General features: G+C 39.7%; 1 protein-coding gene across 3 annotated transcripts; it reads left to right on the plus strand.

Moving 5' to 3' along the window:
- Window positions 1–537: 537 nt before the first annotated feature.
- Window positions 538–22,525, plus strand: LDHB (lactate dehydrogenase B). 3 transcript variants are annotated; one of them, XM_084876755.1, is made up of 8 exons: window positions 538–1,607; window positions 4,879–5,013; window positions 11,260–11,377; window positions 13,262–13,435; window positions 15,114–15,287; window positions 19,073–19,190; window positions 20,747–20,870; window positions 22,158–22,525. In XM_084876755.1, exons 2-8 carry the CDS (start codon window positions 4,885–4,887, stop codon window positions 22,323–22,325), a joined length of 1,005 nt encoding a protein of 334 aa, XP_084732881.1. In that variant the 5' UTR covers window positions 538–1,607; window positions 4,879–4,884; the 3' UTR covers window positions 22,326–22,525. The 3 variants fall into 3 exon arrangements, with proteins under 3 accessions (XP_084732881.1, XP_084732882.1, XP_084732880.1); XM_084876756.1 differs by lacking the exon at window positions 538–1,607 and adding an exon at window positions 2,554–3,160 and having other exon boundaries at window positions 3,484–5,013; XM_084876754.1 differs by lacking the exon at window positions 538–1,607 and adding an exon at window positions 2,759–3,171 and having other exon boundaries at window positions 3,491–5,013.
- Window positions 22,526–25,825: the final 3,300 nt, after the last annotated feature.

Here is a 25,825-nt window from a genome sequence, read left to right on the forward strand (position 1 = left end):
AAAATAATATGTTACATGTGTCCGGCCAGGACACAGAAAAACTATTTATCTTCTTCAGGGTCTCTAGCAGAAGAAAAGAAGCATTAGTAACAATAGAATCAAAGCCCTTGGCACCAGAAAGAATCAGAAGTCACAGTTCTCTGAAAGGACAATGCTGATGGCGATTGGTAGACTTCACACCATGGAGACCTTGACCTTGTCCTGAGTGTGTGTGTGTGTGCCTCTCCTCTCTGTTCCCAGAAGCAGTCCCAGGTTACCACCTCAAGGACACCCTTGGAGGAGGTAGGAAAGTTCTGATTTCTGACTGGCTCTGCTAGACCTGGCCTGCCTGCAGGTTAAGCTTCAGGCAAAACACTGTGAGCTCTAATCTAGGGCATAACTCACTCTATGTGACTATTTCCTTTACAGTATCACCCTACAAGGACTGAACCTTATCAAGACTAGGCTCACCTGAGGTACCTTTCAAAGACTTCTCTCTCCCTGTAGGAGACAGCAAGGAAGCATTTTTTTCCACGAGTGAGACATGTTTAGTTAAAGGAGTCGGCACTGATGTTTTGCAGACACCCAGAGAAAACAGCCTCCAAGGAAAAGAGGAATAAAAATCGCTGCCACACACACTCTTTGGTTTGAGCCCAGGAGTTTCTTACCTTCAGGATACTTCCAACTGCTCATTCATTCATTCACTCACTCACCAGCACTGCACTGAAGTACCAGGCACTGAGCTGGGCGTTGAAGACACAGAGATGAATGGCAACTTGCATCTTTGAGACAGAGATGAATTACATCTTTGGAGTTACCAGGGACTAACAGAAACCGAGCCTTACTGGGGAGACCACATAAATTTGTAGAGAACTTGGAAGAACAGGCTCTAGGCCTCACTTCCTCAGGCATCTAGCAGGCAAATCCAGCACATTGGCTGAATGAGGTGGTGGTGTGGGGAGGGAGGGCGCGCGCACACACACACACACACACACACACACACACACAAATAAATAAAAATAAATAAAATAAATAAAAATAAAAAAACCCACCGCAAAAAAACCCTGTAATTGTTGCATCAAACGAGTTTTATAACCGAGACGGTGAAAATGGAAAACTTCTGCTTTATTTTGAAAACCATCCCTGAAGCACCAGCCCTGTTCCAGGGAACGCATCATCCACCTCTTAGCTGGAAACGGTGGTCTTCTTAAAAGTTGACTTGAAAAGCAACATCGAATTTTATTTCTCCTTGGGCTAAGCAAGAGCGTGGACGTCTTGCAGAGGCGAAGGCGGGTTTCAGACTCAGCGCGGCCTCTGCCTGCAGTCCCGCTGGCCGGGAACAGGCCGCCTGGGCCGCCAGAAGGTGACCTGCTCCTTTGGGGAGGAGGAGGGCGTGGGCACGCTGGAGCCCTTGTCCTTGAAGGGGATTGAGCGAGCGGAGGGGAGGAGCAGGCGGCGCTCGGGTTTCCAATCACAATGGGGAGAGCTGGGAGGCTGCGGGGGACGGGGCGGGCCCGCCTCTTCCTCCTCCTTGCAGATCCTGCGCGGGAGCGGACGCCGCAGCTGAGACCGCTTTCTGGGCGCCACTCTTCCTACCATCCGAGGAGTCCCCCCCTCTCTCTCTCCTGGTAGGTTTCAGCTCCAGAGCCTGAATCCCGGCTCCAAGGCAACCCGGTGGGTCAGACAGGGGGGTCCTTGTGTGGCCAGAGGGAGGGAAGAACCGAGAAGGAATGATGTCCTCTACGGCCTGCAGCCCCGAGCATCCGGACTCCAGTCCCGGCGCCACCCGCGGGTTCGAGGCTGCATGCGGGTCGCGCCTTCCGCGGGGGGGACCCGAGCGAGGGGGACCCGAGGCGGTGCAGCCGAGCCCCAGCTTTGTCCTCCGCGCAGCGGGGCTCCCATTTGGCCTGTGCACCGTAGGGGGAGGCTTATTTGCAGCAAAACCTCGGGCTCCCGTCCTTGGTGGCTCAGGGCGGCCACTGTCCCCCCAGTGCCCGAGGAGCTCGGGGAGGAAGAAGGAACGAGGGGGTGGGCGAGGGCTGGCTGGTCTGGAACCTGGGCATCGGGATCTGCTGCGGGAGCCCGGAGAAGTGCCGCCGCCCTTGCGGGGATGAGGGTCCAGGGTGACCCGCAGGTCTGACCTGCTCTGCAGCTGCAGGCGCTGCCCTTCCCGGCGGCGCTGGGGACGGACTCATTTCGGGCCTTTTTCTTTTCTTTTCTTTTTTTCTCTTTCTTTCTTTCTTGGTGCGTGGGGAGCGGTGTTTACTTTGCCAGCTTCGGGTGTTGAGAGTAAGGAAGGCCTCGGCGTTCTCCGGGGAGACCTTCTCCGGGGAGACCTGTGGTTGCCGTCGGAGGAGAGATGGCCTGCGGGCGGCCAGCACCCGAGGCTGCACTGGGCGCCTGGGGAGAGGGGGAGGGGAGGGCTGGCGCTTGTTCGGTGGAGGAATTAGATGACAAATTGGCTTTCTAAAAAGTTAGCATTGAGAGGTGTTCGTAAAGAGGGTCTTCGTTCCTGAACTTAAGGCACGGGTTTATTTCTAAGGATTTGTATGCACAAGGGGTTAGGAGGGTCAAGAATCAGATTATTTTTACCATTCTGTGTATCATTCTTTTCCCTTACAGCCACCGCTCTGACCTTGGCACAGCCCTGCAGACACTACAAAACATTGTATTCTCATTTTTTTTAGTAGCTTGTAGTAAGGACATATTGAAGAAAAACGCTTTCTCCGGAAAGATATGAAAGAATCTGCACTGCCTCCAAACTGTAATTTCTGAACCTCCCCAAATTAATTTTTAAAAAATCTATCTGAACAACCAGTCAGTATTTAAGTAGCAACCCATTACTGGATTTTTGTTTCCCATTGCTTTCTGCGTCCTCTGTGTCCCTGAGGGATCTAAAGCAACTAATGAAAATAAACGTAAGGGAGGAAAGCTGCATGTGTACCTACCTCTGTTCAACAAGAAGAGAGGCAGCATTCTTTCTGCTGATCCTGCTAACAGTGCAGGACGTGTATGAATTTCATTGTAAGGTCATCTGTAAAGACAGTTGCATGCTGTTCTGGATTCCACTGGCATCCACGAGAAATGCAAATGTGCTCTGTAAAGGCTAAAGAATCTCTCAATTTAGGAAAATGTTTCTTTTTTTTTTTGGGGGGGGGGGTAGCTTTAGAACAAAATAGTTGTTACACAGTTGTCTAGATCAGTGTTTCCCAACCTTCTCTCATGATGAGAATCACCTGGTGGAGTTGTTAAAACACAGATTCCTGAATCCCAACTAAGAAGTGCTAAACTAGAATTTTTGAGAACAATAGGTAAAATTGCATACCTAACTTAGTGCTCTGTATATAACATCTGTCTTAGAGCACTAGTTAAGTATACAATTTTACCTATATGTTCCCAAAAATTCTAGTTTAGCACTTCTTAGTTGGGATTCAGGAATCTGTGTTTTAACAACTCCACCAGGTGATTCTCATCATGAGAGAAGGTTGGGAAACACTGGTCTAGACTCTAGATGTCTCCACAGTTAAGTACTTTATTCCAACTCAGAGACTTACTAACTCTTAACATACACGATTGCTAAACTAGGTTTTGTCATTTAGTTGATTGCAGACTAGAAACAAAAAAACAGGCTTAGGAAGCAGGGGCGCAATTTGAAACAGGTGCTGTGACCCCCAAGGTTACAGTCTAGCATTCTAAGTAAAAGGAAACATAAATAATGGACATGATAGTGGGTCACAATGAAAACTGATACTTAATTCTGAAGAAGAAAGAGGCTTACTCATGATCTGTGCCCTCTGTTGAGGAAGGCAGGGGGGTACAGTAAATTTTGCCATTTGTTTTAAGTTTGCAAAAAGGGTATTTGATTGTACCTGATGGCACAGATAAATTTGATACTACTGTGTAGAATGCTTTCCCATAGTTTTCGATTTAATTTTTAATTTTAGGGGGGGGGGCGGCTTTAAAAAAAAGAAAAGACTGGAAAGAAACTAATTCAAAGGTTGATAGTCTCTTAATTGGAACCTCCTGAAAGGAAAATAGGTAATTATCTAACCACCTTTCAATCAGCTTCCAAGGAACACTAAAAGGAATTCAGAGTTATTATTATTATTATTTTTTTTTTTGGAGGGTGGAGGGGCGGAAGGGCACCTTTTGCACAAACATCACTCATCACTATTTTATGGTCACTGTATCTAATTAGTTAAGCACACATTATATATTCAGTACATATATTCAGTACATGGTGATACAGACTTAAGTAGCCCTAGCTGGGTGGTTCTGTTGGTTGGAGTGTTGTCCCATGCACATATCTGAGTTATGGGTTCCATCCCCAGACGGGGCATGTGCAGGAGGCAGCTGATCAATGTTTCTCTCTATCCCTCTCTCTCCCTTCCTCTCTCTAAAATCAATGACCATGTCCTTGGTTGAGGATTAAAAAATCATAATAAGATTTAAGTAGAAGAAAACAATAGAACAAGTCAGTCCCTATCTTCCAAATGTGATAATAACCATTTGTACAAACTATGCTAATAATTGGCCATTAATTTTTTTTGTGTTACATATAAATTCTTTCAAAGGAGAGTAGAAAGATCAGTTCATTTACACATAAATATTTTTGTCTTGTAGCCAGTGAATGAATAAGACACAAGACAAAATGACAACTTGTTAAATACTTATATGGGATCATAGACTAAAGAGAAGAACCCAAATTCAAACAGCTTCATGGAGGTCTTATCTTAAGTTCTCCCTTAAATGAGTCATATGGTTCTTTAAAGTATAGTCCGTCTCCTGGCAGACCATTAGGCTCTTTCCAAACTGTACTTTGATTTAAAAATTGCAGTAGTAACATTGTTAGGGTGGTTCCCTAATTTCATGTGTAATATTTTGATTCTCTTCTTCCAGTGCGCGATGGCGACTCTTAAGGAAAAACTGATTGCACCAGTTGCCAAGGAAGAGGCAGCCATCCCAAACAACAAGATCACTGTCGTGGGTGTTGGACAAGTGGGTATGGCGTGTGCCATCAGCATTCTGGGAAAGGTACGTTCCGAGAACACCAGACAGGACGGACACTTTCAGCCTGTGTTCTTCACGCACGTCAGGTTTTATTGTGTCTTTCAAAGATATTTTTTATCCTGAATAACTTAAGTTGTAGGCCTGATACTGAACCTTCAAATACGTGAGCCAGTGTCTCCTGAGAGAATGACAGTGTCCCTCCCTATATGACACAATAGAGGTAAGATTCCTAGGGAACTGGATGTTTACATAATACTATTATCTAATATACAGTGCCCAGATTGAAAACTCTCCAGCTGTTAATATCATGCTTTTTATGGCTGTTTTCACCCCCCATCCAAGATCACATATTATATTTTATATACTGGCCATATCTCTTTCTTCTTCTTTAATCCAGAACGATTACTCGGGTTTTCTTTGTCTTTCTCATAAGTGACATTTTTAAAGAGTCCCTGTCAGTTTTGTAGAATGTCCCTCCACTTAATTATGTCCACGTTAAGATTTTTAGGTGGAGTCACGACTAGGTGATGGAGTATTCTTCCTGATATATTACATCAGGAGTCATGCAGTGCTCAGTGTGCCTCATTACCGGTGGTGACTGCAAGATTTCTCCCCTGCAAATCTCCCCTTTTCCTCTATAAGTAATAAATAACGTGCACAGTGGCTTTTTGAGGTCATGAAAATATCCTATTATTCTCAAAATTTTACCCAATTGTGTTATAATTTAAAATTTATAGAAAATTTGTAAGGAATAGTAAAAACAAACTATCTTTCATATCCATTTTATCCAGATTTACCAATTCATAAATTTTTATTATATTCTCTCTCTCTCTCTGCGCGCGCACACACACACACACACATACACACAGTGGATTTTTTTTAACCATTGAGAATTAAATGCAGATATCATTCCCTTCTAAGAATATATTTATCTAAAATAGGACATCTTCAAATATTCACACATAACAAATGTGATTATCAATATCAGGAGATTTAACATTGATATCATACTATTAGCACCTTCCACTCCAGACTCTATTTTTCCTTTGTACCTCTTGGACTTGGGGCTTGCCTGGTAGCCTGTTGTGCTTTAAATCATAATTAGCGTTGTTTAGTTTCTGAGAACTTTTGAGGAAAGAGCTTTCTTCTTATTTTACCTCACTGAATTCATTCTTGTTCCTTCTCAAGGTTGCCTTCAATAGAGGAACTACCTACTTCCCTCCAAAAACAAAAAATGCCTTGTCTGCAGGACACACACTCTCTTTGTATTTATGGAAAGGCTGCCTGAATAACTTCTCACCACGCATATTTCTATTTGCAAAGTTTAAATTCTAAAGGAACAAATTCTGAATCCCCACTGAGAAAAATTTACCAAAGCAATCAGCTAATGTATGTAGTGTGCGATAATGAAAGTTTCTTTCTTTTGCATTTTTTTCTAGCTCGTTTTAATTGACTAGGTGCCTGGGATTTAGGATAGTTGCTTCTCAAATTACAGGGAATTTAAATAATCACACTTTAGTGCTCACTGTTCATGCTGGTAAAGATTAAACGTAGTCCATTTTACACTCCTTTTATGTAATATTTGAGTGTGTAACCTGTTCAAAGTGTTTTAACTGAAATGCTTCCTATATTTTTATTGATTTCAAAAAGGAAGGGAGAGGGAGATAGAAACATCAATGATGAGAGAGAATAATTGATCTGCTGCCTCCTGCATACCCCACACTGGGGATCAAGCACACAACCCAGATATGTGCCCTGATCGGGAATCGAACCTGGGATCCTTCATCAACAGGCCAACGGTCTGTCCATTGAGCCAAACCAGTTAGGGCTGAAATGCTTCATTTTTAACAACAACCTGAAGAGGTGGGAACTGTCCTATCCTGTTTTCAGCTGAGGTGGCTGAGCCTTGAGATGAAGTAGCCTGCCCACAGTCACAGCTGGCAGGGGCAGAACGATATATTTTTTCTTTTTGTAATCCTCAGAGGGTATTTTCTCATTGATTTCTAGAGTGGAAGGGAGGGCAGAAGGGCGAAAGGAAATATAGACTTGAGAGATTGGCTCACACATACACACACACACACACACACACACACACACACACACACGCGCGCGCGTCCAGATCTAGGCTGCATGCAACCAAGGTATATGCCCTTGATGGGGAATCAACCCATGACCCCTCCATCTGCGGGGCCCAGGCTTTCACCACGGAGCAACTGGCTAGGGCATAGTGGAACTGTATTTTGAACCCAAGATTGAATTTTCTTTTTATTCTGTGCTAGTATTTGAGTGGTTAAAAACAAAGGTATTAAGGCCATACCAGCCAAGGATTTTTCATTCTTCCTGCTAATCTCAATATTTACATTTTTCAGAAACCTGTATTTGAGCTATCGTGAGTCTATGAGTACTTCTATGACTGTTTCAGTTTGAAGCCTTCCCTAGTAAATAATTTAATTGAGACTGTATCTGCAGTTACATAATACTTTGGCCCATTTCTTGAGAGAACAGACCCTGCTGCTAACACAGTGGGAATCTTCCAGTTCAGATGCTTGCTGCGAGGGAATGACTGCCTTGTTCAAAGACCATTTGATTAATTCAACAGGTTTTAATCTTATTTTGATGAGCACGTGTGAAAGTACTTCAAAACTGGTGTGATTTGGTGAGGATTATAAACCCCACTAGCTTAACAGAGAAAGGAAATGAGCAGTGCCTACTCTGTTCCATCTCTGTATTTAGCTTCATTTCTCTACGAAGGCTCTGGGCGGGGATTGTCGTCTATGAATTACTGTTGGAAAAGGAACTCAGAAAGATGAAGTGACTTGGTTAAGATGCCATAGATAGTGAGCACCAGGCCTGGCCGTTTGAGTTCATCGCTGGTGTGCTTTACAGCGGACACACAGGGCTTCGGCCCAGAAGCCGGGCCAAGCTAGGACATCAGGGAGAGAGGTTGAGGAGCCCACACCTCAGCTAGGCCTGTGAAGGCAGCTCAGGCTCCCTAGTAGCATGTCCCAACATTACAAAGACTCAGTTATTTTCTGCTTGTACTCCCCCCCTCCCCCCCCCGCCCCACGTCACCCCCATCCTCATTGCCAACATAATAACCATAGCAAACTTTTTTAAAAAATATATTTTATTGATTTTTTTTTTTTTTTTTTTTTTACAGAGAGGAAGGGAGAGTGATAGAGAGTCAGAAACATCGATGAGAGAGAAACATAGATCAGCTGCCTCCTGCACACCTCCTACTGGGGATGTGCCCGCAACCAAGGAATATGTGCTTGACTGGAATCAAACCTGGGACCCTTCAGTCTGGAGGCCGATGCTCTATCCACTGAGCCAAACCGGTTTTGGCTGAGTGTCTATTCTTGATCATCACCTTCAGCCATCTTCTTGAACAAACAGCAGGAGAAGTCTCTGAGAAGGAACAAAGTAATTATAGACATACTACAAAGCAGTTTTTATAGGCAAAGCCTGCTTACAAGTGGGACTTAATGAAAACTTGGAATTTGTACAAGAATAGACAGGTTAATGGAACAGACTAAAAGCCCAGAAACAGGCCCGAACCATATTACATGATAGAAGTGACATTCCAGAGGAGAAGAAAAAACAAATCATTGAAAAATAGTGCTTATCCATGTAGCGAATTACTTGAAAAAAAGTTACGCCTCTTCCTACCACAAATTTCATGCGCCCAAAACACTTGGAAATAATAATGCAACCATCAGTGCGGCTCAGTTGGTTGGAGCATCATCCAGCACATTGAAGGGCGGCGGGTTCCATTTCTGGTCCAGATATGTACAGCAAGCAACTGATCGATGTCTCCCTCTCCCTCTCTCTCCCTCCCTCCCTCCCTCCCCCTCCCTCCCTCCCTCCCTCCCTCTCTCCCTCCATCCCTCCTTCTCTCTCTCTCTCTACCTCTCTCCTTTCCCCCCCCCAATCATTGAAAAGCATGTCTCCCTGTCTCTCAAATCATTGAAAAGCATGTATTCACATGAGGATTAAAAAAAAAAAAAATGCAGCCGAAACCTATTTGGCTCAGTGGATAGAGTGTCAGCCTGTGGACTGAGAGGTCCCAGGTTCAATTCCAGTCAGGGGCATGTACCTTGGTTGCGGGCCCATCCCCATTGAGGGTGGGGGGTGTGTGTGTGTGCAAGAGGCAGCTGATCGATGAGTCTCTCATCGATGTTTCTAACTCTCTATCCCTCTCCCTTCCTCTTTGTAAAAAAATCAATAAAATATATATTTTTTAAATGCAACCATCAAATATTAAAGCATTGGTGGCAGGAATTTACTAGCTATGAGAACCAAGAGGCAGAGTATGGCTGTGTCCAGTCCACACGATACTTTACATTAAAAGACATTTTTGTAGTCTGTTAAACAAGGTTTCAACAGTGACAGTCTTGTTTTCCAACTGGCCTTATTCTTTAATAAATTATTGCATTTGCAGTTAATCTGAGCCTCTCAGTTTCAAATATTTAAAAATATATTTACAACTTAAGTGGCATGCATAGATGGTAAATCCATGGGCTACACCAGGGGTCTTCAAACTACAGCCCGCGGGCCACATGCGGCCCGCAGAGGAGTCTGATCCGGCCCGCCAGGTTTTTTGGGCAGTGAGCGCAGCCGAGGTGTTACAGTAGGAATTAGTAGTTCATATAGTCCGGCCCTCCAGCTCTCTGAGGGACCGTGATCTGGCCCCCACTTTAAAAAGTTTGAGGACCCCTGGGCTACACACTAAGCTACCGCCGAGGGAGATGTATTTACCCCAAGCAGCGGCAGCAGTCCTTAGTCACACGCATTCCATTCGCCTGCCTCCGCACTTGGAGGACATTCAGTGGTGCAGATGCAGCTAAATTCGGCGCCGCAATTATTTTTTCAAGGGTTGGACCGCTTCCATCCTTGCCAGCTGTGTAGGCACTTCTCAGCCAATTGTCTACACCCACTGAAACCAAAGACAGGATCTGAGATCCTGTGATATCCTTTCCCACTTAAGCCCCAAATTGTTTTGCCCTGTTGCCTTCCCCAGCACGCATGTGACGTTACTAAAATAAGAGGGGCGTTCTTCGTGTTCAGTACCTGACAGAATGCTAGTGCTATTATTAAGTTATATTGAACATAACTCAGTGGGTTGCCAAATAAGGCTTCATAACATTGATGCGATGCCCTAGGAACTTAACTCTTGTTCATATCAATTAGCCTGTGGTAAAATTGGTTTCGGAATAGATCATGTTACCGCAGTTCCAAGAACCTATCAATGGTGTTAAGTGAGGACTTACTGTATGATGTAAGACTTAAAAAACATGAATGAGGGTTTTGTGTGACCTTGCCAGAGGCTGCAAAGGAACAAAACCATTTTAAAGGGGTTAATACATGTGTTTAAGTATAAATAGATGAAAATGAATGCCAGTATTGGACATTTGTGGCAATGAGAAAATATTTACAAGTAATTCCCGCCTCATAAAAGGGTGATTTCAGAAAATCTGCAAGTTAAGTTGTTGCTTGGAACTAGGAACACATTCCATCACAAGGAGGCTTGAGGGTCACAAGCAAACCCTCACAGCTTGCTTCATGAGGCTGGCCAGCCATCGGGGTTCTGGAGACAGGATTGTCCTCATTCCTTGGCTCCTGCAGGGAGCGGGACCTGCTTTGATGGGAAGCAAAAGTATTGATAGGTCATGTTTCTTGTTGGCATCTCACCTCTCTCTGCTTCTTCTCTCTCTACTGGTCAGCAGCTTTCTGGCACCACCAGTTCCACCCAAGGTTACCCCTTATCCTTCGGAGTTCTTCCTGAACTTCAGTTACCAGTGGGCTCCAGCACTGATACATCACATTAAGCTAATTATTTTTCCAATAATCCTAAAAACTGCAGAGGCAAAGACTAGTGACATTTCAATGGGAAGGATAGCTACTTTTTACTTTGCAAATAATGTCCATAGAATAACCAAATTTCAAAGCTGAAAGGCTACTTAATTGCATCTAGAGTGACACCCACCCACCTCACCCCCCACCCTGCCCACTTTTACAAGAAGAAAAGATCAAGGACTTGCTGAAGAACATGAAATTCTGAAAAACACAGTGTCTTGGATATTAATGGTTCATTATTCAAGATGTTTTATCATGAATTTGTTTCAAGAGCACACCTAAACTCTGTGATTAAAGTCTCGAGATTTGTAGACATTTGGCTCTTAGCCATTTAAGGGGTCTCTGGGTTCTACTGTGAGCTGGGTCATATCCTAGAGTAGCTGAGGGGACTAACACCTGTTTTTGTGGTTCTAGTCTCTGGCTGATGAGCTGGCCCTGGTGGATGTGTTGGAAGATAAACTCAAAGGAGAAATGATGGATCTGCAGCATGGAAGCTTATTTCTTCAGACACCTAAAATTGTGGCAGATAAAGGTACAGTTATTTCAGGCCCAATGCAGCCTATCTAATAATTGATATCCTCACCCCCTGATACAACATTAGTCTTCTCATCTTGGTGAATCTCGTGATGGCAGTTTCTTCTTTTTTGGGGGTTCCAATCCATTCTGGAGGACAAACACAAAAGTATTACCTCTGTAAACATCCATGTGACTTACACACATTTGGTACCTAACATTTTAGCAAATTGTGTTATAATATTTGTTTATGTGTATAGGAGAATGGGAAGGTTTCGGACAGGAAAAAAACAAACAAAAAAACACCTGTCCAAAGTAATTTATTTGAGTGCCTTGATGAAGCTAAATGCATTCATGTTCCAGCCGACTGTTCTGGATGAGCAGGTTTATGCCATGGTTCTGCCAGCACAGAATGGCTCTGCCTAAAGATACAGAAACGTGGGCTCCAACGTAATTTCTAATAATACTCCTACTAATAATAGCTGTTACTGATCGAATTGTTGAGCAGTCTGTGTACTGTCAAACTTTGCATGACTCATCTTCATCTTCATAGCATCCCTTTGAGAGGTAGGTTCTCTTACCTCTATTTTGTGGGTGAGGAAACTGATAAGATATTAATGGCTGTCAAAAGTTACATAGCAGCATAGCTTAATTATGAATCATCTATTGAGTCTAACGATTGCATCAAACCATAATGTCTTTCTATTTTGGGAAAGGACACATTCTCTAGAGAAGCTCCCTGCTGAAAGTGAATAAGCTTGAGTGTTAGAAATTAATTGCTAGCCAAGAGGTAAACATTTCAGGTCCTTCCTTCCCCTTCATAGATTGAATTAACATTACATGCCTAAAGGTACCTTTAAATTGCTTTCTTTTAAATTTTTCAATTAAGCTGAAACCGGTTTGGCTCCGTGGATAAAGTGTCGGCCTGTAGACTGAAAGGTCCCAGGTTCAATTCCAGTCAAGGGCATGTACTGATTGATGTTTCTCCCATCAATGTTTCTAACTCTCTATCCCTTTCTCTTCCTCTCTGTAAAAAATCAATAAAATATATTTTTAAAAGTTTGCAGTTAAATCAGAAAGGAGGCTGGTTCCTCTTTTATTTTTTAATATATTCTTATTGATTTCTGAGAGGGAGGGAGAGAGAGGAAAAAAAAAATCAGAGAGAAGCACTGATGGGCTGCCTCTTGCATGGCTCAGTGGTTGAGCGTCGACCACACTGGGGATTGAGCCTAACCTGGGCATGTGCCCTGACTGGGAATCGAACCGTGATCTCCTAGTTCGGTGGTCGGCAAACTGCAGCTCACAAGCCACATGCGGCTCTTTGGCCTCTTGAGTGTGGCTCTTCCACAAAATACCACGTGTGGGCACGCACGTACATTGCGATTGAAACTTTGTGGCCCATGCGCAGAAGTCAGTTTTCGGCTCTTGAAAGAAATTTTAGTCGTTGTACTGTTGATATTTGGCTCTGTTGGCTAATGAATTTGCTGACCACTGTCCTAGTTCATAGGTCGACGCTCAACCACTGAGCCATGCCGGCCAGGCTGCTTTTTTTTTTTTTTTTTAAATTGAAGGGCTGCCTGTTTAACTTATTGTTTATGTTTTGTATTAGTACTGACAATGCAATATTTTATAAAGTCCATTGCAAGTTGAAATTCTTAGCCAGAGGCATAATTTAAGACCTTTTTTATTTTCTGGTACATTCTCCAAACCAGTTTCATGTTTGGAAGGCTTCCCTATAGAAGGAAGGAGCCACAGGAGCATGTAAAACCTTATAATACAGAAAACGTAATGCTCGTGTAAATTCTAGACGCTTATGAATGTTGAGATAGTTTGGAGACCTATCACACCCGGTCTGTTGTGATGAAGAGTTGCATTTAAAGGTCCTTTTGCCTTCTCCCTCTAGACTACTCTGTGACTGCCAATTCTAAGATCGTGGTGGTCACGGCTGGAGTTCGCCAGCAAGAGGGAGAGAGTCGTCTCAACCTGGTGCAGAGGAACGTCAATGTCTTCAAGTTCATTATCCCTCAGATCGTCAAGTACAGCCCTAATTGCATCATCATTGTGGTTTCTAACCCAGGTATTTGAGTGCCTAAAGGGACCGGTTATGTTAAGCTCAGTGTGTTTGGGATCTGTTTTATTTTGGTTTTTGAATCTAAGAAAATCTGTCTTGGTGTTCACTAGCAGAAGCAATTCACATGTCTTCTGTTAACGGCCCTAAAAGAGTGGTGTTTGCAGAACTAATGGCGCTGTCCCAGGCCAAATGTTTAAAAATGTGAGAAGAGTTTTGCTGGTATAGAAAGCAGTTTCATCTGTTTGTTTAATCTGGGTTTGTCGTAGAGTCTAAAAGCTTTTGAAATGTCTATAAAGATTATCCTGGGGTACACAATGAAATATTTGAACGTGGCTTCACTTTCTAAGAAATGTTTTAACATATCTGACTTTTTGTTTTCCTAACCTCTAAAACTTCAAAATTGAATCAGATTGAATTTGAAATGAAGAGTTTAAGAAAACCTGGTTTAAAGATGGAAAGGGACTGTACAAATAGACAAACACATGCTAACACCAAATGTTGTTACAACATAATACTTCTGGTTAAAAAATTTTGCATTATTTTAGTCTACACACTCAAAATCCACTCTGTATTTCACACTTCTTTTGTCTATAGTTTGCCACCAAATTTATTGTTTATTGGTGAGCGTCATAGATACATTGGTAAAATGGCAAAACTGATTATCTCTGACAGCTCATACAGAGAAAGATTGTGAATAAGAGCCAGGGGAACCCTAATACTTTGTGAAATATTGAGAGTTGAAAGCCAGCAAAGACAGAGATTGTTTTAGTATTCTTATTCAGTGTAATTCTGGGTTGCAGTTTATGAAATTGTTCAATCCTGCATCTAAATGTTCTCACGGAGACAGATAGATGTAGGGCAGGAATGACAAAGTTGGTGCATCCTGTACCTAAGGCAACATTAATAGCTGGCTCTACAGCTTCCCAGGGCTAGCTTCAAAGTTTTAACTGTCCCAGGAGTCAGACTGGCCCGGATCCAAGTTGCCAAGGAAGAGCTTATAATACCTAGTCCATGATGACCTTAAAATATCTTAGCCAGCCAGTGTCTATATATGACAGTGGAGATGGAGACTGCAAAATTAACCCCTTGCCTTGCTAGTGTGCACTTTTACAGCTTAGCCTGTAAGTACTGTAACCAACAAGTTTTGCCTCTGTGCAGTCTCAAGGCTGTGCCACATCAGAATGAAGACTCTGTCATAGAAATCTTTTTATTAAATAGTAGGAAATGTTACTATCTTGTATTATAACAATTATTTACTAAATAGTATCTGTTTCCGGGAAAATTTATAGTAGCATCCCTTGGAAATTTGGTAACCGATGCCTTTCGGTTTATGATGACAGTCACTAACAGTCATGGATTGTTAGAACTAGGCGAAACTTGAGGGATGATCTAATTCAACCCCTTTTCTTTTCACATGCAGTAAATTAACTAATCTGCTGGGATCTTATATATTTTCATTTCAAGTAACAAATTCTCATTTCTCATAACAAATAAAAAGCACAATACTGCGTTTTTCTTGTCTCGCTAAACCCAATTATCTCAAATATGAAAAGTCAAAGTACATTTTTATAGGCACGTCCCATTTGGAGAATGGGGAGTAGGGAGAGGAGGAAGCTAGGGACCCTTTACATAGCAGTCGAAATCAGTTCTGATTTACTTACATATATTTTTCTACAATTTGTAGTGGATATTCTCACATATGTTACCTGGAAACTAAGTGGATTACCCAAGCACCGTGTGATTGGAAGTGGATGTAACCTGGATTCTGCTAGATTTCGCTACCTTATGGCTGAAAAACTTGGCATTCATCCTAGCAGCTGCCATGGATGGATTCTGGGAGAACATGGCGACTCAAGTGGTAAAAAAAAAATATATATATATATATATATATAAACAAATAGACAGTATTTACTGTGTACTACTTTATGGTATTATTCTTGCCATTCTGAAATTTTTGAAGATGTTTTTATTGATTTTAGAGAGAAAGGGAGAAGGATAGAGAGACACCAGTGAGAGATAGACATTGATCAGCTGCCTCTTGCATGTGCCCTGACCAGGAATCGAATTGGGAACCTCCTTGGCTCATGGGTTTGTGCTCAATCATTGGACCACACTGCCCGGGCTGAATATTTTTGTTTTTAAATTTTATTTTTATGCATTTTTACATACATAACAGTACAAATAAGTAATCTGTGGGGAATAACTTTATATAGACTAGGGAAACAATTGATTCCTCATCATTTTTTATTTTTGCCTGCTAAATTTAGTATTAACTAATTATTCTTGACTAAATATATTATTACTATGATGATGTCAAGTGCCATATTCTAATCCCCTCATTTTTTTCTGTATTTCTTATTTGTATTCTAGTGTAAGAGAAAGCTTCCTCTTCTTCATTTTTTTTATCCATCTATTTATATCAATGTAGACTCAGATTTTTATTTTATCCCACAAAAGTTCTGTCACCATTGTCATAATGCATAAATTGTCTCAACTTTGTCAAAGAGCAAGCTCTTTAGGCTGACTCCTGTGTCTTTTTTTTTTTTTTTCAGTGCTGCAACTTATTTTAGTTTTAGTTTTAAAAATCTTTATTGTTGAAAGTATTACATACATCGTGTCTTTTTGATGTCTCCGTTTTTTGAGCCCTTTCTTGCTTTATCTAACAATAAAGTTCACCAGGTTCATCTTGTACTTCCCCTCTCCCAGACTAGAATCATCTCTTTCTCCAGTGAGCTCTGTTTCCTCCTAAGGGGAATGGTATTTAGAAAGAAAGATCTGGCATAGTTATGCTGTTGCCCCTGGCATGTCTGCTTCTAGACCTTTCAGTAGACAGAGCTATGATAGCCATCAGGTTGAATGAAAGAGGGATGAATTGGGTAACAAAAGCTTTGCAATAACCAGTGTCTACTGTTCAATAATGTAAATAAATCTTGCTTCAAATGAAATCTGAGTTTTAATAAACCATTAACAATAACTATCAATCATTTCAGTAGTAAGAGAGCATATGGTAGGTAAATCTCAAATATTTTTTATGAATTTAAATAGAAATGTTGGACATAAATTAATAATTGCAACAATACCAACAGTAAAATAATAGTGTACTTCTGTTTCTTTTATAATGATTTATTTTGAAACAGTTAAACATCCTTTATTTTAAATGTTGTATTTTAAGTTGATATTTTTCTTTTCATTGAAATTAATATTTTCCAAACAATTTTGTCTTAAAAACATTTATGACAATTGTGATTATATTTAATAACCCCAATCCTATTTATTAAACATAGAATTTCATACATTGAATAGGCTTATTGTATAAAACTATTAATATAATAATACAAAATTTTAATATCTACCCGATAAAAGAGCAACATGATAATTGACTATACCTTCGCAAAGTCTACCAGCCAATCAGGAACGAGTATGCAAATTAACCCAACAAAGGTGACAGGTTAATTTGCATACACAGGCACCAAGCACCCGGAGGGCTGGACGCAGGCAGGACATAGGCATGCGGCACTACCCCAGCCACTCCAGGCTTCTGGGCAGCATGGGAAGGTGGAACGGTGGCTCTGGCCAGAGCAAAGGTGATGCCAGCAGCCAGAGGAAGGAAGGCCCATTCTTGCATGAATCTTCATGCATCAGGCCTCTAGTTAATAATAATGATAACAGTGATCTTTGTTTTACAAAATTTGTTTCTGCTCACTATTCAAATTTAAGGTATAATTTTTCCTTTGGATTTACTTGGAGTTTGTAATGTGATATTTGTAATGAATTTACCTTGGTATAAGAATTTAGTTTTACAATTATTACATTAGTGCACTTTTATATAATGAGGCTGATTTGTTTTTCTGACACATTATACTACTTTATTCAGGAGTTCTTCATATCCAAACATTTATCTGAATTTATTTTCTATATAAAGTATTTAGTATAGTGTCTGATGTATAATAAAAGCTTAATAAATGCTAGTCATTACAAATATACAATTTCTGGAACCACAGATCTAGAAGTGACATTACAAGACTTGCATTCTAATGAGGAAGAAATGGAGGCAAAGCAGTCATTGTGGCTTGTTAAAGATCCATTGTAGTTAGTGGCATAATTACAACTAGAATCAGAACTTCAGACTCTTGACCAAGGTTCCATTCATTCGTTACTATGTCATTTTTCCCCCAAAACATCTTTTCTCCCTAAATTATGTACATAAAATGAAAAATAATTAAGTCATGCTCATTATCGAATTATTTATGTAGACCTCATAGCTTTCAAAAACCATGAAAATGTTTGTTTTTCAACAGTTGGCCTGATTTTGCAAAAGTTTTGTGCTAAAAGAGGTTTTGTTTGGCCATGGGCAACTTCTCCTTTCATAGCCGAGCTAGACTTTACCCCATGCCTTTGCTTATATTTCCTGAGTCTCCAGTGCTTTCTTCCAAAAGCCCATATTATTTCTTGAGGACAAGTTCCAATGCCTATATTTTATACCCCTTCTGTCACATTAAGTAGGCCCCTTATATTTTATTACACACTTTCTCCATCCTTCTGTGAGGGCTTATTCCATTGTTTTTGTTTCCTTTACTTGTCTGCTTCTCCTGGTAAATTCTGAGCTTGCCCGTGTCATAAAGCATGTCTTTATTCATCTTTGTTTGCCTAGGTCTTCAGTAGATGCTTTTGGCTGGGCAGGAGGTGTTAAGAATAGGCAAGGGAGTTGTTTTGGTGCACCCAAGCCTCCAGAGATATAGCCAATGATAGATGCATACCTTGTCTGTTACCTATGCCTCTGGAGACATTCTTGGAAGGAAAGATTTGATCCAATTAAGACCAGAAAAATTCATTGTGGTTACACAAATTTTCTTTCAAGAAGTAGACTGGCCCTGGCTAGTTTGGCTCAGTGATTAGAGCATTGGCCTGTGGACTGAAGGGTCATGGGTTCGATTCCAGTTAAGGGCACATACCTCAGATGCAGGCTTGATCTCCATGCAGGCGACAACCAATCCATGTGTCTCTCTCACATTGATGTTTCTTTCTCTCTCTCTCTCTCTCTCTCTCTCTCTCTCTCTCTCTCTCTCTCTCTCTCTCTCTCTCTCTCTGTGTGTGTGTGTGTGTGTGTCTCCCTTTCTTCCATTCTCTAAAAATCAATATAAAAAATATCCTCAGGTGAGAATTAACAACATCAAGAAAAATATAGACTGAACTTGAGGCATGAGAAGAGATACTTTGACTATCCAAGATTTATTTTTACCTCACTCCGTAAAAAAAAAAAAAGGGGGGGAGAGGGTTTATATTAGAAAAATAAATAGGAGGAAAGTTAAAAATTTCTTAAGCCAAAAGTTTGGGATAGTCCCAACCAGAATCCCTTGTGATTTCACGAACCTAGAGAAAAACAAGAAGTTCATATTCTCTAATTATGACATAATAATTCTGTTTTGTACCCAAATGGTTGAAAGTTAAAAGTTCAGATGTGTGGCTATTTGATGCTAAAGTCAGCCTTTAGGGGGGAAATACCCTGGAGACAGTTGTCATTGAGCAGTTCAAGTGGGTAGCTTGCATCAGAGGTGAAGTCTGAACTAAGTGAAGAAAAGGTTTTTTAAAATAGTGTTGGAAACATACAAAATGTTTATTTTAGTTTTTATGTTATTTTTCCAGTGGCTGTGTGGAGTGGAGTGAATGTGGCAGGCGTCTCTCTCCAGGAACTGAATCCAGCCATGGGAACGGACAATGACAGTGAAAATTGGAAGGAAGTGCATAAGATGGTGGTTGAAAGGTAAGCGGAAGAGGGCTTGATTTAAGACAATTAATTTTATCTTTGCTTAGATAAAATTATAAACACTTTCCAGGGCTGCCTGCTCAGATAAACTCTTACCGAAGTAACTATGCAGCTGTTATCTGCTGAAACAGACAAGACGTTAACTTACACTGGTCAAGTTTGCTATGCCAGTCGCCATAAGGAAAGTAAATATTTTTCTAGAGAAATTCTGTTGTAGAGGTAACAGAAACAATACATAGAATTAACAAGTAAGAGGGCATTCAAAATGCTTCCTGTCCATAGAAAAGTCTGACGTATTTAGAAAGTAAACCTAGACTGCACTAGTCTCCTAAATTGCCTAAAATAAATACGTGCTGATTGATTGTTGAAAGTGTGAAAGCTGCGCTATATTTACCTTTCCACACGCAGATAAAGATGTCCCCCATTCCTTCCATTTTCTTTTTTTGGAAACTCCCTTAAGAGCAACCGGTCTCTCTTTCTATGACCTTTATGCTTATCATAAAACAAGGTGTCATGGGCCCTGGATTCCAATCATAACACTAACACTAACTGTATAGTCTTAGGGAAGTCATTTAACTTTTAAGTTGAATCACGGGTTTCTCCTCTGTAAAGTCAAATGATAATAGAATTATTGTACAAATTGAGTAAAAGCTCATTCACCTATGCGCATACTTATAATGATAAGATTTTAATAAATGTTAAGCTGTTAATTACAGGGAATTGTTGTAACAAAACTAACTGATATCTCAAATATGAAATTATTTTATTTAGATCAATTTTAATGATTCCCTTTCCCCAGGAATTTAACCTGTATAATGATAAAAGGAATTTTTAAGTGTTGAAGGGGTCCTTAGAATATTATTACGTAATATAGACCCTTTATTTTACAAATGAGAAAACTAGGGCTCACTCAGGTGATGTAACTTGCACCCTGTCTCCTAGTCAGTGATAGATCCCAGCTTCCTAATACTCCCTTACTCCTTCCACCTCTCAAGGACCTGTGCCTTTGTGCATTTTGTGGTGTACAATTTGTGTTCAGAAAATTTCCAGGCAAAATATTGCTATCACTTTGCTCTTAATTTAGTTGGTCATAGTATTTTAGGTGACATTGGTAAGTGGGACCTCAAAATCAAGATATATTTTGTCTTTTGAATATGAAGATTCATTTACTTTCATCGTTTTCTGGTTTCATTAATATCTTTGGAAATGTTCATGTCTATGAATAAGAAGATTGGTTGGAAAAAGTACATTTTTACTACTGTGATTTTATAATCACTTATGTGATCATTATAGATGTATCAAAACATTTATATAGCACCTACCATAATGTGTTAATATTTTAAACATTTTACATGCATATTGACTCATTTAATAAACGTGTGCAGTAAATCCACTGTCACTCTCATTTTATAGAAGACACTGAGACAAGGAAGGTTAAATAATTTAAACAAGATTACATAGTATGAGACAGAGCAGGAGTCAAACCCAGAGTCTGGTTTTAATAACTATTGAGTATGATTTCAATGATCTCCTTTGTGACATTTTTTTCTTAGTGCCTATGAAGTCATCAAGTTAAAAGGATATACCAACTGGGCTATTGGATTAAGTGTGGCTGATCTCATTGAATCCATGTTTAAAAATTTATCCAGGATTCATCCAGTATCAACGATGGTGAAGGTAAGACAAAGTGTTACAGAATAGAAAGTGATTTCTAGTGCTGTAGTCTATAATTAGAGTCAATTAAGGAAGGACAAGATAAAGTGTCAGTCCACAGTTAATTCACTTATTTCAAAATTTTATGGAGACCTTTTCTTTTCCTACAAAAATCCAAGGACAATAAGAACATAAACTTGTAGAGGCTGAGACATCCAATAAATTTTTATAGTTCTTTTGTGTGATGTGGCAAATTAAATAATTAATTCTGAATCTCATTGGCATAGTCTCACAATTAATGATCATTTAAATAAGTGTATAATAGTCTTATTTCAAGTTGGCATATTAAGCTGTAGATTGCATATGATGTAGCGCTTGATATCTAAGTAAATTTAATTTAATTCAAAAGCTATGAAACAGTTAAATAGAAATTGATTGTTTTCACAGGAAACTAAAATTGCATTAAAAATTTTTGTAAGAAAACTAATTTTCCACAAATCAATGGCCAGGGTGAAAAAGTAAAGAGGGTGGTACATTAGATTAAAAGAAGCATGCAAAAAAAAAAAAAAGATAAATATTGAAGCATTTTTGAGTAAAACATGTTAGATTTTCTAAAGAAACAAATATGGCAAAAGTAGAATCATTGCCAAATTTTAGAGTGCATATGTAAGAATTTGTTTTTTCTCTATCCTTTGGTATATGTATAAAATTTTTGGAAGTCAAAAGTTTAAAAATTTATTAAAGTAACTTGTTTTGATAATTAAATAATTTAATTAATTGTGTAGTAAAATTGACCCTGTGAATTAAATTAGTTTATACAAACTGGTGGAAGTTTTTGGAAATTATACTATTTTCTTTTCCAGCAACTCTTGGGTATTATAAGAATTTTGCCTTTGAGTGACCTCTAACTACTATTCTGGATCTTGTAATTTTCTTCTTAACTAAAGAATTTTAAGAAACTTAAGATTTCATAAAAAGTAGCCCGTTAAGAACCACATTTGAATGCAATGTAATTTAAAGACATATATCAAATTCTATTAAAGTCTACCTAAGAGAGAGAATTGCCATACAGTCCAATAAGGCACTTATTACTTCCTTAATAAATTTCTAGTTTTATCATAGTGTATATTTGTCTATTCTATGTATAAAACCTAACTCAAAACAGAAGTATTAGGGAAATCTGAGCCTATAAGTAATGAAATCTAAAGAATGAGTTTGTGCTTACAAATTTCCTACAATTCTTTCTTTGACCTATGATCCTTCTCACCTCTGGTTTTATTCTTTAATCTAAATGCTTTCCTTGTCTGGCAGGGGATGTATGGCATTGAGAATGAAGTCTTCCTGAGCCTCCCATGTATCCTGAACGCTCGGGGACTAACCAGTGTTATCAACCAGAAACTGAAGGATGATGAGGTTGCTCAACTCAAGAAAAGTGCAGACACCCTCTGGAACATCCAGAAGGACCTCAAAGACCTGTGACTACAGGGCTGTAGGCTGTAGAAATGTAAGAACCACAATGTGATTAACCATGAGCCTTTAGTTTCCATCCACGCACATGGATCACAGTTTGCTTTTATCCTCCTAAATATGTGAATCTGGGCTTACGGAATCAAAGCCCATACCTGGTATAATGCTTGCAACATGAGTGCTTGAACAAATAAATTAATGATGGTAGTGTGCTTCTGTTTCTGGAATTTTTCCTTTAATGGTTTCTGAAAGGTTTCAGTCAGTTTTGCAAAATAATTTTTCTCCTACATCATAAATTTCCCTAAGTTCTGTTATCTGCATTTCATCTTCTATACTCCTCCCACCAAACAGCACAAAAATTCTTGGTCATGACATGTGCTATGATTTTGTTGTCCTGAGAAAATGGTTATCATTTTTTAAGCCATTTGATATTTTTCACAGCAAAATTGAAAATACAGAGATTTCCCATATCCACACATGCATAATTTTCCCATTATCAACATCACTCACCATAGTGGTATGTTTGTTAAAATCAGTGAACCTGCATTGATATGACATTATCATTATGTTAGGGTTCATTGTGGGTGTTGTACATTTTATGAGTTTGGACAAACTATAAAGACATGTAATCATCATCGTAAGAGCATTATCACTGCTCTAAAAATCCTGTGTTACCATTTTAGGGTTACAACTGAAGAAGGATCTGTAGCCAGTGATTACAAGGAAGTCGATTTTATTTCTCTGAAAGACAGACTCTAAAGAAGTTTTCTGAATTGGAATTAATTTTGTTAGAGTTAGATCTACTTCCTAACGAAAAACAGTTTGGACTGAATTATCCAGATACAGGCTACTGAGAGACAGCATAATATGGGATTTAGTAGGTCAATTTAAGGCCTACTTCCTTTGACAAGGATACTAATTTATAAACTAAGGATCAGTCTAGGTAGTGTAAAAAACATGAAATTTATTTTCAGTTAAACCTGATTTCTGTCCTGATTCAATCAGTGATTAATTATAATTTGGGGCAAGTTAGCTACCTACTCCCCAACCTCAATTTTCTCATCTATGAAATAGTGATGTAAAGCTTCAATAGGAGTTGTGTAAATAAAATGAGAAAATAAGGCTCATAGCAAAACGCTTGGTCATAATAGTTACTGACACTGGAATAGTGGTTTCTGTTCCAAGTGCTGTATATATCTTATCTCACTTAAATCAGTGTTGACACTATTGATAGGTGGTGCTTGGTGATTCTGTTGCAGGCTGTTTAGCAGCATCCTTAGTATGTATTCACTAGATGCCAGCAACACACCCTAACCCCCTGTTATGTAAACCAAAAATGTCTGCAGACATGCCAAATGTCTCTGGGGAGCAAAATCACCCCTGGTTGAGAATCCCTGTTCTAAAGTAAATATTTGAATCCCATTTTACAGATGAGGAAACTGAAATAGGCACACAGAGGTCACAGAGCCACCAAGCGGAGCTGGGATTTATCCCAGACATGTAGCTTCTTAATCTGTGCTCTTGAGCACAATATACACAGTGCAGTAAATATTATTTCTAGATTTATTTTTATATCAGAGTTCATAAAACAATATTGAAATCATCCTTTCATTAAACTCGTGAGCCGAGGTTTGCCACTCTGTTGACTAATGAGTTTGCCGACCATGGGACTAAACTAAATGTTATTGTGTAGTTGGAAGCTGTGAGGATTAGGCAATTGTGGCATATTGTGTGCAAAGAGGTAAAAGGTAGTATATAACAGTGGTCGGCAAACTCGCTAGTCAACAGAGCCGCAGTTTGCCGACCACTGTTCTAACATATTACAAAGATATTCCTATGTTACAGAAAGGGAGACTGAGTCAGGCACCTACTAAGTACCTTTCTCAGCTCACATTTTCAAAATGACTCCACCTTTTGGTATGAGGGTCATATTCAGACATAAGTAGGAGAAAGGTTATTTTCATTTATGCCTCTAATTCATTGTTCCAGCTTCTAGATGAATGCTTGTTTCCAAGCTTGACTTTTCATGGACCCATTTAAAATATTTGAAACTTTGTCAGGGATGGAAAATGAGTACTTATGGGGAAGGAGCTATGGGGGCTTCAACTTAAGTTTGCCAACTTTTTATTTTGCCAAATAAAGACAAAGAAAAAAACCAACCACACATTCCCATGTTAATAGACATTTTAACACCAAAGTATGGGAATGCCATAAACTCACATTTATTAGCTATCCTGGACCACGAGCAGAAAGGTGAAACCCTTGGGAGGCAGAGCTAAGAACTGGGAGAAGTCTGGATCCTTGTTTTCATTGAGCAGCTCTGCATACTAAGTACTGCCTGCACCCAAACTGCCTTTACACTACGAGGAAATAAATTCCTGTCACGCCATCTTTCTCAGCTAGCCAGCCAAACCTAATTCTTAGTGACACTCTGTCTTTATTGGGAACAATCAACCATAAGGAAAGTATCTGTTAGCAAATAACCTTTTATCTGATTGAGTAGAGAGCCATGAATGATAAATTGCAAGACAAGGTGCTATAAAATCAAGAAAAAACAGTTCTCACATATTCACTGAGGGCGCTTTAGTTATTCTCTGGGCTAACACAGAAAATGGAACTGCTCACATTCCTTTTAAATAGAGTAGAGGACCAGTGACACCTGACCAGGTAATAGATTCAGATATTTCATAGGTCAGTATCCAAAATGCGAAAATCACACTTTCTGGGACTGACATAGATCATCTAGTCATAAAGGAGATTTATTTCATATAATTTTAGCATTGGAAGTGAGCTTGACCCAAGCTATTTTACAAAAGAGAAACTGATTTGATTCAATTAGATGCAAACAAGCAAGTTTGAAGTCTTTTTTTTTTCTAGTATATCTTCAAAGTGGTTAAAACAAACCAAAAGGAAAGAGGACTTATTGGTGCACCCAACCAAAAATCTAGAAATGGAACTGACATTAAGCAAGATTATATTCAGGAACAAAAATATGTCACCAGACTTATCAAGATTTTCTCCAACTCCCTAGTGTTTTTATCCTCTTTATATGTATTTGATTTTCAGGTTCTTGCAGTGGTTAAATGTAGCAAGTTTAATGTCACCCTTTCATGTTCAGTACCTAGTGCTTCCCTGGGAACTCCAGAAATATCTCATTGCATCTTATTGGTTCGTACCAAGTCAAATGGCACATCCCCGACCTGTCTTCACAGCCTGGGAGGTGCAGTGTTCTCACTGATGATTTGGTTTCTTTGGATCCAAAGCCCATGAACTGAGAATGGTGGAAGAAATGGGTTCCAGAAAAAAAATAAGGTATTGTTATCAGATAGTGGGGAAAACAAAAATAATAACTGTCCTCAAATCCTGACACCCGATCTGTGATCCTTTCCACAACTTCGTGTTACTGCTGGGTATTAAATGCTTTTAGTTATAGTGTCTGGATTCTGCTGTAGTGGAGGTGTTTGTTTTTCACTTAAATACAAGTATCTCATGATCTTGCTCACATGTAGAAT

This window comes from Pipistrellus hanaki (genome assembly GCF_964339955.1).
Source record: "Pipistrellus hanaki genome assembly, chromosome: 3".
NCBI lineage: Eukaryota > Metazoa > Chordata > Mammalia > Chiroptera > Vespertilionidae > Pipistrellus > Pipistrellus hanaki.